The 12,934-nt window shown below is 37.9% G+C and overlaps 1 protein-coding gene across 1 annotated transcript; it reads left to right on the plus strand.

Moving 5' to 3' along the window:
* Positions 1-10,652: 10,652 nt before the first annotated feature.
* Positions 10,653-12,489, plus strand: LOC103699294 (putative F-box protein At3g29830; the record flags this gene model as incomplete). The annotated part of the gene is made up of 3 exons (XM_008781331.2): positions 10,653-11,594; positions 12,059-12,238; positions 12,341-12,489. Coding segments are annotated over exons 1-3 (1,271 nt in total), but the record flags the coding sequence as incomplete, so codon positions are not given.
* Between the last annotated feature and the right edge of the window lie 445 nt (positions 12,490-12,934).

Genomic DNA, 12,934 nt, shown 5'->3' on the forward strand with positions numbered 1-12,934 from the left:
CTCCGACGCTATCAAAAAGCGTCGGCGAAAAACGAGCGCGGTCGAAACTCGACGACGCTTTGTTTTAGTGTTGGGTGAAATTTGGATACGACGACGCTTTAAAGCGTCGTCGTAGGCCAAAGGATACGACGACGCTTTAAAGCGTCGTCGGAGGCCAAAAGGGCCCAACTCCCCCGATCCCTCCTTCACCCAGCGCCCCCTGATCTTAGAGACGACGACGCTTTAAAGCGTCGTCGTAGGCCAAAAGATACGACGACGCTTTAAAGCGTCGTCGGAGGCCAAAAGGGCCCAACTCCCCCGATCCTTCCTTTTTTCTGCCGCTCCATCCGCCCACCCCACCATCGTCGTCGGAGGTTCTTTGTTTTAATCCCACACCGGATACCCCACCCGTTCTCCCCTAATTTCTTTTAATCCGCCGCCGCCTGGGCTTCGAAGCAGGGGCACTCGAGGGCTCCTCCGGATCGCCGTCACAAACTCTCTTCTGAGTCCGTTCCTTTCACACTCTCGTTGCGCGGCGGCAAGCAACGAGGGTGCCGGCACGCGCTCCCTTCTGGCCTCTGCCGCCGCTTCTGCCGCTTTTTGCGGAACCAGATCCTCCACTTTAGACCCTTCTTCCCCTCGAAACCCTCGGTGACCACACTGCAACCATCTGGATCCCGTCACCTTCCGTTCTTCTTAGAAGAGCGGGGCATTTGGAGGAGGAAGAACCGAGGGAGAAGGGGATGGGGTGCGCGCAGTCGCGGGTGGACAACGAGGAGGCGGTCTTCCGATGCCGGGAGCGGAAGCAGTGGATGAAGGAGGCGGTGACCGCACGCAACGCCTTCGCTGCAGCCCACTCCGCCTATGCAGTCGCCCTTAAGAACACTGGCGCCGCCCTCAGCGAGTTCGGCCAGGGCGAAGTCCCCCGCCTCCGTCTCCTCCTCCGCCACCGCCGTCCAACCCCCCACCGCCGTCTCCACCGCCTCCGCCGTCCAGCCCCCTATGGACGGACTTCTTCGCCATGGACGAGAACGTGCGCGGCCCGTCCCTGGGCCACCCCGAGGAGATCCAGCCGGAAAGAGAGGAGGCGCCGGAGGAAAGACAGGAGCGCCTCACCTGTTTTTTTTTAAAAACAGGTTGCTAACGCCGACGCTTATAAGCGTCGGCGTTGACTATTTTTCCGACGCTTTCATTAGCGTCGGGAAAGTCCTGTTTTTGCCGACGCTAAGAAAAAGCGTCGGTAAAAACCCGACCCACTCCCACCTGCCCGACGCCTGACCCACGCTTTGCGATGCGTGGGCTGGGAATTCGCCGACGCTTATAAGCGTCGGTAAAGACAAAAAAAAGCGTCGGGAGTTCTTCCTTCTTTTGTAGTGTGATATTGTCAGCTTTTAGTAACCTTCTGAGGTTAAGGTCCAACATGACTAGATATGGTCAACTATCACCAACCAAAATAATGTCACAGTCAACCATGGCCAACTATGGCCAGACAGAAATAAATAAACAATGCAATATTCAACTCTTCAAAAAGTTACTATGGAATGTATTCAAAAGAGAGGTGCATATGCGTCCAAGTTACACAAGCCACAATATCTACCTGCATTTAGATGCCCTGAGGTGGACAACTTAAATGTCTTAAGGTAACCAACTAGAAGACGTGAGAAATCCACTCTAAAATAGTGCATGCAAGAGATAGCCATGAAGTGCTGTGCAAGAATTAGTCATAAAGTGCACAAAATATTGTTAGAGACATACTCATCAAGGAAAAAGCCAGCATCTGCAAGACATTTAACAGTGACCTCCTTCTAAAACTAGAATAGGTTTAGGTCCAAGACCATATATCCAAAAGAAAATTAAGATCTTTATTATAGTATTATTTACAAAAATATTCAACTATATCGGCAAAGAATATATAGAGCACAAACCCTGTCAACCGTCTTTGCATTTTTTTCCAACAATAGATCAGATCAGATACAGAGCACAAACCAATGTCACTCTGTCTCTTTTTTCCCCCTTCCAGTTAGAGAAGTTTGAAAAGGGACTACCCGCAGCAGAGGGGGGAGGAATAACCCTCTCTGCCTTGCCTACCTGCGGCAGGGGAAGGAAAAGAACCCCTCAAGGAGGGAAAGAAGAACCCTAGCGCGGCCGTCGATAACTGCGGCCACGGCGGCGATCAAGTGCGGCGCCGGATCCACAGGCGGAGACCCTCGGTAGGTTCCTTCCCCCTTCCTCTTCCTCTTCTTCGTTTCTTTTATTTTGTTATAATGGGGTAAAAGGAAACAGGGTTAGGGATTACCTCGCTCCGGGAAGAACCAAATGTGGGTTCTGAAAATCCTAGCCGATGAGCAAGAAGGAGGGGGGCGTCGACGGGGTGATGTAGCCGCGATGATCTTGTCCCGGGTGAGAGTTGGATCGGCCGATTGCGGGGCGTGATGTATCCATGGTCGCCGTCGACGGGTAGGCAGAAATGGTCGGCAAGGGGGAGCCGAAGAGGAGAGGGCGGAGGTGGAGGAGAGGAGAGGGGAGAAGAAAGGGGAAGCCGCGATGCCAAAATCCCTAAACCTCCAATCGGGCGATGCCAATGTGTTATACTGACCGGGCTGATAGGAAGTGCTTCGAATTGGCTCCAAATCGGGACTGGGTAAGTCCGTCTGCAAGCCAAATTTCATATGAAACTATTTTTTATCTATAAAGCTGATTGGACGGAACTTGATGTCTCCCAGCTCCCCACTCATGAGGACAAAAAAAAAATCCCACACCTTCTTCCAAAATCCAATCCCATTGCATGAAAGTAGCAGTAGGGGTGCAAATGGATCATGGCCGAATTTGGGTTATTGAAGGAATTTGGGCGGAATGGCGGGTACACTTAGTTTCATTTTGGATTTTCTTCCTTTTATTTTTTTAAAAATTTAAAATTACTCAAAAATAATATTTTTAATATTTTTAGAATTAAAAATTAAATTTGGTGACGGAAATTTTTGTCAAACACCCGTCACTGCCAAAAATAATTTTTTAAAATTTATAAACACTTGGGTTACGATATTTGTGACGGCTAAATTTGTCACTGTCTTGTTGCAATTTCGGTTATCATTTTGCTGACAGATATCCCGTCACTATGATGGTCACTAAGTTTTGGCGCCCATCCTACCTGCGCATTCTGTGACCGGTCTGTCACTAATCTGTCACTAAGTTTACACCACGGTGACCAAATTTCTGTCGGTCACTAATCCGTCACAAATAGTGACTGATAACGGTCCGTCACTAATTTTCCGTCACTATACGCGTATTTTCTGGTAGTGTATATTGTTACATTCCCTCACACATCCTCAAACTAAGACCCCATTTGGTAGAGTTGTTGGCAGTAGATCTTTTTGAAGTAGAGCTTTTAAAATAAGCTATTTGCTGTTTGGTAACTACATTTCTAAAGTGTTGTGAGACTTTAATATATGTTTGGTAAATAAACTGATAAAGTATTTTTGGTATAACAAAATGACTATAAAGGACATTGCATAGTATTATAAAACAGAGCATAATAAAATATAATATGTATAAATACATAAATATATAATATAATATAATATTACTGTAATGTAATATAATATTATTATAATATAGTAGTATAATATTGTATACTATAGCATAATAATATAACATAATTTGATATTATATAACATAATATATCAATGTATTATGATATAATATAATATAATATTTTATTTATAGTATAATACAATAATAAAGGTATAAAATATTATAATTATTATAATTATAAATTAATATTATTATTTTCTGTAATTATTATATTTTATAACTCAAAATAGCTTTTCGACGAGGCAAAAAGTGCTTTTTTCGAGAATCTTCAAAATAGAGTTTCTTCCAAAAAGCTGTTTTAGCTTTCTAGCAAAGCTAAAACATCTTTTTAATTTTTTTTACAAACATCCCTATTCTATTTAAAAGTTCTTTCGAAGCTTTCTGCCCCTCCAAAAGCTCTGCCAAACGGGGCCTAAATCCCTATATACATGGTGCATCAAATGAAACGAGATGGAATCCTAGCCAAAACTTGATTCTTGAGTTTAGCTCATTTTTTCGCTAAAATGAGAGTATCTTAAATTGTAAGTTGATCAGCTACTTCATTTCTTTTCTTCTCTGTCAATATGAACTGCCTACTAATAACTGAATATGCCACCAACATTAGTGGATAAATTCAGGCTGACAATCCAAAATCTCCAATAGATAGAAACCAACTTTGGTCTTCACGTCCAAGCCATCCATATTTCACCATATCCGGCCTATCGGGAATATCACAAACCTTTGGCCAAAGGCTCTTTGTACCACTTAGAACTAGCAATGGGGAGGAGCCAATTACTGAGCTTTGGTTTCATCAAGTTTAGTTTGAAATTAATTTTAATCTGAAAAGTTGAGATCAAGATTGACATGTCTACTACATTTTAAGCTCAATTTGAGTTTAATTTCGAGCTGACCCAAACATGGGACAAATTGAATAGCTTGAAAACCTTTAATCAAGCTAGAAACTAACTCAAGCTTGAACCAAGCTTGGTTTAAGTTTGAGTTAAAGCTTGACTCAAGCTTTGTTTAATCCTGAATTAACATTTAATGGACTGAAAAATTAAATAAATATTCAAGCTAATGATCTCAATATTATGGATCACTGGATCTAAGATTCAAAATCCATTATCCATCCATCGATCTATCTATACAGACAGAGATACTTGGAGATGGTCAACTGGATATAGGTTGGATCGGCCACCTCCCCAACCATAGGATGGGCATGGATCTCCAAGCACATAACACCATCTTAACCTCCTTTTTGACTACATCCCCTCCAAAACAATTTGAATACACAAAGATGTACCAATTACACAAAGAAGTACTTAATATATAGATAAGTGTTTTGACTACATGCCCTCCAAAACAAGAAACATTAACTTTCTGAATAAAAAGTAAAAGAATCAATTTGAGAATGAAAAAAAGGTTGGTTGATGATTGCAAGAATGAGAAAAATCCTTCCTAGAAGAAAAATACAAATTCAAAGGGAATTGTCATTGATGTGAAAAATTTGGCTGCAAAATTCAAATTTCTAGAGTGAAGCTCAATAGTCTAATGTTATATCCTTCTATTCAAAGCTTGAAAGAGAGAAATGAACTGAGAGTTAGCTTCTCATTACTTTTACTGTTGATACTAGTTGTCTTGATTGCAACATGCATGGGTATCTTCTTCTTCTTCTCATTTGATTGATATTGCTTATATTGATGATTGGATCATTGATTGTTATCTATAGGGAGGTATTTGATTCCCTACATGATTATACAGTTTTTAAGCTATTTCTACTACTAATGGTTTACTTTATCCTATCAAAAGTATTGGTGATCTATTTGTCACGTCATCTTCTAGTTCTTCTCTTTCTCTAAGTAGTGTTTTTTTTGTGCTTAACATATGAAGAAAAATGTTATTTTTATTCATAAATCACAAATAGAGGATTTTTTTTGGGTTTAATAGCATGGAGATTTATAATCATATAAAGCATCTAGAAAGCGTATTGTAGGAAAGTGAACAAGCTTGTTATAATGTTTGTTAGAAATTGTTACAGGTATCAGACTCTTAAGCATGATACAACTAATAAGTGGCAAGAGATTAGCCCATGTGAATTATGATAGTGTTTACACCCCTTCTCAATGATCTAGCTGATAGCCTATGAGCAAGCGCTTATCATTAAATCCCCTATTAGAAAAAGGACGACCTTCTTTTTCCAATTGTGTTCAAATTATTAGATCGAGTATGAAGCTTTAATAGTTAGCCTAGAGATACTGCTTGACATGGGATTCACAATAGTTGAAGCTGAGGATGATACTCAAGTCATGATTAAACGGCTCTGTGGAGCGTACAAGTGCAATAGTGAAGCACTTATGTGGTAACACATGAATGCCTTGTGGCTATTGTAAGACTTCACTGAGGTGGCTTTGAAGTTCATCCCTTGGCCTGAGAACCAAGAGGTGAATGAATTAGCATAAAAAGCATCAAGAGTGAAGATTCATAAAAATATCTATATTAAATTCATTATGACTGAGAAGAGACTTTTGCCATCTGTATTCAAGAGGCATGCCAATTCGCAATATGAAGTGTATGCTTCAAATGTTAGCTAAAATGACTGGAAGTACCTTATTATTCAGTATCTAAAATCCTTCAACCAGGATCGGAAGAAAGATAAAGCTGAAAGCCATCAATTACGTTCTATTAGGTGATAAGCTATATAGGAGGCAGTTAGATAGATTGATGTTGAGGTGTCTTAGTGAAGAGAAATCCATGTTAGTAATATGTGAAGTCGGTGAAAACATATGTGGAACCTATTAAGTAGGATCAAAGATACGATGGCTAATTACTAGACACAAGTATTACTAGCCAAAAATATTGAAAGATTATATAAGACATGCTAAGGGGTGCCAAGTATGTCCAAGATATGTTGTAGAGGGTTCAATGGAAGAATTACATCCTATCATCAAACTGTGGGTGTTCAGACGCTGGCAAAAAGACCTGATCAATCAAATCCATCCACCTTCATCAATAGGCCATGAGTTTATTATCATGGCTATAGACTATTATTAACAAAGTACTATTATTAACTTTACAAGGCATCAGATAATTCGCAAATTCAGCCTTCCAAAGACTATTATAACCAAGTAGGAAACTATTTTTACCAACCAAGATATTTTGGCATTTGCGAAGGAGACTATGTCTTTTGGCCCAAGTAAGTTGGAGAACAAATAAATAAGCTTGTTTATTTTGAACCTTTTGAATATGTTTACAATTTTTTTGGTTATCTGGAAAAAATAAAGGCATATTTGTTTCAATTAGGAGAAACAAATTTTTGGAGAGATCTAGAATCTCGTTTTGATATTAAAAACCTTCAAATAAGGAACTATATTTCTCTATCAATAGTTAATGGATTTGACGAATTGGTTGGGAATAAATAGTGATTTTATCTCAGGAAACTTATAGACAATTAACAAACATAACCTCTTGATTGACAATCAAACACCTATAACTACAAAACTTCAACGAGAAAGAGAAAGAAATCAAGAAATAGAAATATGGAATCTCATACTTCAAAATAAGAAGGCAGTTGTATAACATTGTTCTTCTTCCTTTTTTTTTTTGTTTCTTGCATTTAGTTTGGGGTTTATCTTGTATGCATATTATCTTAACATTGATTACTCATATTATCTCCTTTTCTTGAAGTAAAGGTAGTAGTATTACCTCTAATTTGGGTGACTATACTTTGTTGCAATGATGGAGAGTCAGATCGATCATGTAAGTAAAGAGAAAAATAACCAACCTTCATCATAGTGGCAAAGATAGAAGTGAAGCTATTGTCGCATAATGGTTAGGGTCCTTTTCTCTCTTGATAATCTATTGCCTTTCTTTGTGTTCTTTTTTTCTAGATTAATCCAATCACTTCAAATTTACCAACCATCTCTGCCCAACCTTCTTCCTATTCCTCTTTCTACGTATTACCAACTCCTCTGCTCCCCAACTTTCTCTCATCCTTTCACTACTCTTGTATATGTTTCCTTCCAAGATAAATGTGGTCGGTTCTCTGACTAGCTATCTTTCTTCAATCTTCTTCCTCTTTCTATCCACCCTATTACCGTCCAACTCCAATTAGCAATGTAGGATCAAAAAAATAATATGTCTGGATTTTCTATTATACAATTCTATTTTTCTTGTTTTTGCAAGGATATCATCTTGTTAGATTTTTTACTAATGTATCAACAAATAACTATCTTAAATGCAAAATAATTTTCACTCCTTTGTATTATGTTTTTTTAAAAAAATTGTACAACTGCTATATATGTAAAGAGTTATATCTTTTTTATACATTTTTTAGGGCTATTAATATAAAATTTAATAATGTCTCTTCATACTTAGAATAGTTATTTATTGATATTGTTAGACAAAAATCTAATATAGGAGGAAATAGTGATTTTTGGAGGGTAATTGTGCAATGAGATGTTTATAGGGGCATATATGAAAAAAACCCTCTTTTTGGGTTTATAAGAAAAAAGGAACTTGAAATATAAATTCTTAGATAAAGGATGATCATAGTCCATGAAATCCAAAACATTGACTGGACAATGACTTAAAGAAAAAACAAAAAGAAAAAAGATAGTGAGAAAGGGAGAAGAAGCCTAGAAAGTCTCAATTAGTTATGATAGATATTGACATCAAATATGAAATGGAATAACAGTAGTGTGAGGACCTATGTAGGTATGTTTTTGGTCCAATATCGATTATGCATACAGTAGATTTTGAGCATTTATACAAGGCTAAGGGAACTAAATAATACCTTTCAGCTAGCCTTTTTGTATGAGGTCTTAGATTATTACAATCGGTATCAAAGTGGGCCGATCCATGGCCCATATGGACTACGGAACACTGGAGTACATGTCCATTTAGGTTGATTTTTGGCTAATTATGATATTTGTCATTAGATTTGTGACATTTATAATTGGATTTGAATGGATATGTGGATGGTAGGGCTTAAATAGGAGAGTATATGAGGGCTCAATTAGTATGTTTTTAATCCTACATCAGCTATATACTGAGTATATCTTAGATACTTATACAAAGCTAAAGAATCCAAATGATACTATTTAGCTAGTCTTTTGGGTGAGGTTTTGAGTTGTTACGAGTAGAATTTTCATTGGTCATATATAATTGGAGCAGAGAGGAGAAGATGACAAAGAATAAATAGAAGAGAGGAGGAAGCTAAGATTGGAGATGTTTCTTTGCAAGAGAGTGCAAGAATGGGGGCAACAAAGATCAAAGGAAAAAGGGTGGTGATTTGGAATCAAGGCAGAGTGGAGAGATACATGTCAAAGGAGCCAAAGAAACCTTATTAACGAAGCTTATAATATGAAAATGATGAATATAACTAGGGACATCAAGCTTTTTTTTTTTGGGGGTAGAGAGGCATCGATTTTTTAGGGAATGGAAAATGGCATGAGGAATCAAGACATGGCTACCTAGTTTCTCTCATTTTTTACCTATCTTTTAACATTTATCAAATTTCCCAACTTATGTTGATAACACATATATCATCAATTAGATACTCTTATTATGAACATAGAAGAAAATAAAAATAAAGTACATCTAACTAGATTTAAATCATCTAGTTACTTGGCATTGCTCTCCATATGGAAGGGATCCCAAGTGTGAATCTTGGTGGGGGCATCAAGTTAATTCTTACCAGTGGGGTGATCACTAGCACATGTTGGTTGAGAGCATATTGTAATCATAAACTAGTTTTTTTTTTGCGCTACGTTGTGGGGCGATCACTAGTACATGCTACTGCTAACATTTTTGCTATATAATTTTAGAGCTAGTTTTCTTTTGGGCATCTAGTGGGGTGATTATTGGCAGATACTGATGGGTGCTATATTATAGTCAGAATCTAGTCTCATTTTGCACTTACCACAGTTCGATTGTGGCCATAGTTTCAAAGACTAGGAGAGAGTGTGGATACATTAATTTGAAAATATATCTTTTAATAAAAACCATTAAATATCTTTGAAATATTTATTTTTATATTTTCAGCATGCTTTTAATTAGGTATAATTGAAAATCTTATATTACAAGAAATAATATTCTATGCATATTATGATTGATTGAACCAGAGGTAAAGAAGACTTACCAGACTTTTAGCTCATTATTTTCTCTTGTTCCTTTTCAGATGCCGACTAATAGCACGGATGGGATCGCTGGGCTATGAGCAAAAGAACTAGGACCTAGGAATGATCCTTTTATTTTTAAATAAAACACTGTGTAGTCGACATTGATCAAGTTTAAAATAATGTTGCATCTTGTTTTGTGAATTTTTATCATTTTAAGAAATTTAGAATCTTCATTTACCTCAACTGACACTATAGGGAATTTTTCTTAGACCGTGCTTCTCCTACCAATCAAACCCTGTACGGCATGCGGCCATCTGTCACATACTAGCTCATGCTAGTGGGAGTAGCATTATACTTTCTATTGACTAGCTAAGAAAAAGTTGTATTATGTTCACTATGAATAGTATAAGAAATTGTAACAATCCAGTATCTCACATAAAGAAGAGGCTAGTTGAAAGTATTATTTGGATTCTTAGGCTCTATATAAGCATCCTAGTTCTTTCTGACAAATTACCGATATGAGACCAAACATATGCCATTATAGGCTCTTACAGAAACAAAAGAGAAGGGAGACAAAAGATGGCAAAAAGTGCATAGAGAACAAGCAACCAGCCCAAAGCTGGTTCCAAAAAACAGGGCCCAAACACCGATGTACGATTACATGCAGATGGAAAAGGTGCAATGATGTCCTTAAAACAGGCAATCCCGACTCATCAACCTCATTTGCTGCATTTGATCAACAAGTGTCATTTTATGATTGGTCGCATTTAGTGTTATTTTCTGGTTCATTGCATGTGCTCTCTCTCTCGCACTGGTTCATGCATTTACAATCCCCACCCCATCTCTCTCTCAAGGAAAGATTTGGCTGGGATTCCTCTTTGGGTTAATGTTTTAAAGCCGCCCTTTCTCTAGAGGATATTGTCACAGAAAAAAGAAGAGAACCTCACAATCTACTTTTCAATCTTGGAAAACCCTATGGTGGAGATGGACAGACTCGGTGATCTGCCTGATCCAATCCTTGCTCTCATATTTGGGAAACTACCCTTCAAAGAAGGTGCAAGAACAACAATCCTTGGTAAGAGATACAGAAGCATCTGGCCATGCTCTTCAAATATTGAACTCGATGAGACGGCCTTTACTCTTGATAACATGCGCCACCGGTTAAGGTGTGATGGCCGCCACTCCCTTGCCAAAGGGATCAAGAAGACAGGCCGGCAAGCCTTCGTCAACTATGCATGCCGCTTCTTTGCAAGATACCATGAGCCAAAAATTCAGAGCTTTCGCCTTCATTTCTCTAAACCTCGCAGGTATGACCTAGAAGTTAATAATTGGATCAAATTTATTGCCAAACGGCATATCGAAGAGCTTGAGGTGGATTTTTTGGACAGTGATAAAGTTGGTTGGGATGCTTCTGGGTTTAATCGCGGTGAGTTTCCCCATGATGTCTATGAAATGTGTCGTTCATTACACACCTTGAAACTATTATGCTGTGAGTTCCAACCCGATCGGTTTAGCGCATTCACTGCCCTTAGGATGCTTTACATAGAACGTGTCGATTTAGACTCAGAGACACTTGTGGTCTTGATGGCAAATAGCCGATGTCTGAAAGACCTATCATTGGTGGAGATGAAGGTAACGGGTCTTATCAAAATCATAGATAAGAATCAGTCACTAACTACCTTGTACTTCCGGGATTGCATGCCATCAAATATGGGATACATCATTGAAACACCGAAACTAAACAGATTTAGCTATATTGGAGATTTAGATCCTATCGAATTTAGAGACCTACCAAGTCTCCAGGAAGTAGAGTTCAACTTTAGTACAGGGGCACCGTTCCAACCTGATGGTGATGCTATATGCAATGATCTTCTTCCTGGAGTTCGCAATGCCAAATCGTTGACCGTATGCAGCTATTTCCTTCAGGTTAGGTTTCAAATTATATAGTTTCGTATTGCAGATTTATACAATTAAATACAATTACTTGTCTATGCGACAGCCAATAGTAACTTTTCTTCATGCTTCAATGTCTTTATTTAAGCTAAACTTCGAGAATATATTGTACTGAGAATCAATTTGCTTATTGCATGCTTAGCAATTTGAGCTTGTTATTCCATGAGAAAATATTGTTTTAATTTTTGTGATTATATACCATATTGAATATATTAAATTTAATCCTTGAGTAAGACTGTTGTTCTTAAATCAGTATGTATAATGAACATATTTGATCACATCTGATCTGAAATAATTTGATTAGTAAATAAGAGATTAGTTTTTTCTATGTACATTAATCACATTTGATCTGAAACTATTATTCGTTAGATCTTGTAGACTGCATTGAGTCTGACAAAAATCACAATTTGATATTTTGCTGTCGATGTTATGTGAAGGTCGTAACTAGTGGAGTGAGCAAATTCCAGTTACAAGAACCAATCAATGGTCTAAGGCATCTGGATCTTTTTTCAGCAGAATTGCATCAGGATGAACTACCAGGAGTTGCCTTCTTGCTAAGAAGTTATATTGACTTGGAAACCCTCACGATTGAACTAGGAGAGAAAACTGAAATCGAAGTAAGTAATTTGACTTTTGAAATGTAACAGTCTAATGAAAATCTTGTCCCTTATTAATTTTACTTTGTCTTGCTACCTAAGAATAATTATGTCAAATTTCAGGATTATGAATATCCCTATGAAACAGTCCTAAATGGTCGAGCATTCTGGGAGTCTTTAACCTCACAGCCATTCCTTTGCCTTCAGAACCATCTTAAGACAGTGAAGATCGAAGGATTTACTGCTGAAGAAAATGAAGTTGAGTTTTTAAGGTTTTTGATTGAAAAATCCAAAGTTTTGGAAAAGATAATAGTCGACATCTCAAAGGGTCCATCACTTCCAGAGATTCATCAATGTATAGTAGCTGCTCAAGGACTACGAAGCTTTAGGAAGGCCTCACCTATGGTACAAATCATAATATGCTAATTGAGGTAGTCTCGTCAAGACTTGTGGCATCCTGCAGCATTTAAGTAAGACTTCCTTTTCCCATTAAAAAAAAAGTAAGACCTCTTTTATGGTGAAATTTGGTTTTCAGATTGGATCGGTAAAGGTGTAGAATAATTGGTATTTAGAGTTATCTGATTATTTTTTCAGTGCTAATTATTCCTAAATTGATTATGTTTCTTTGTCGAGTTATCTATAATGTGGAGTTTTGCTTAAATATATAGCATGAATTCTGAAACTCCACGTCCACCAAATTTGCTTGACTAGTTTACA

This window comes from Phoenix dactylifera, unplaced genomic scaffold (assembly GCF_009389715.1).
Source record: "Phoenix dactylifera cultivar Barhee BC4 unplaced genomic scaffold, palm_55x_up_171113_PBpolish2nd_filt_p 000612F, whole genome shotgun sequence".
NCBI lineage: Eukaryota > Viridiplantae > Streptophyta > Magnoliopsida > Arecales > Arecaceae > Phoenix > Phoenix dactylifera.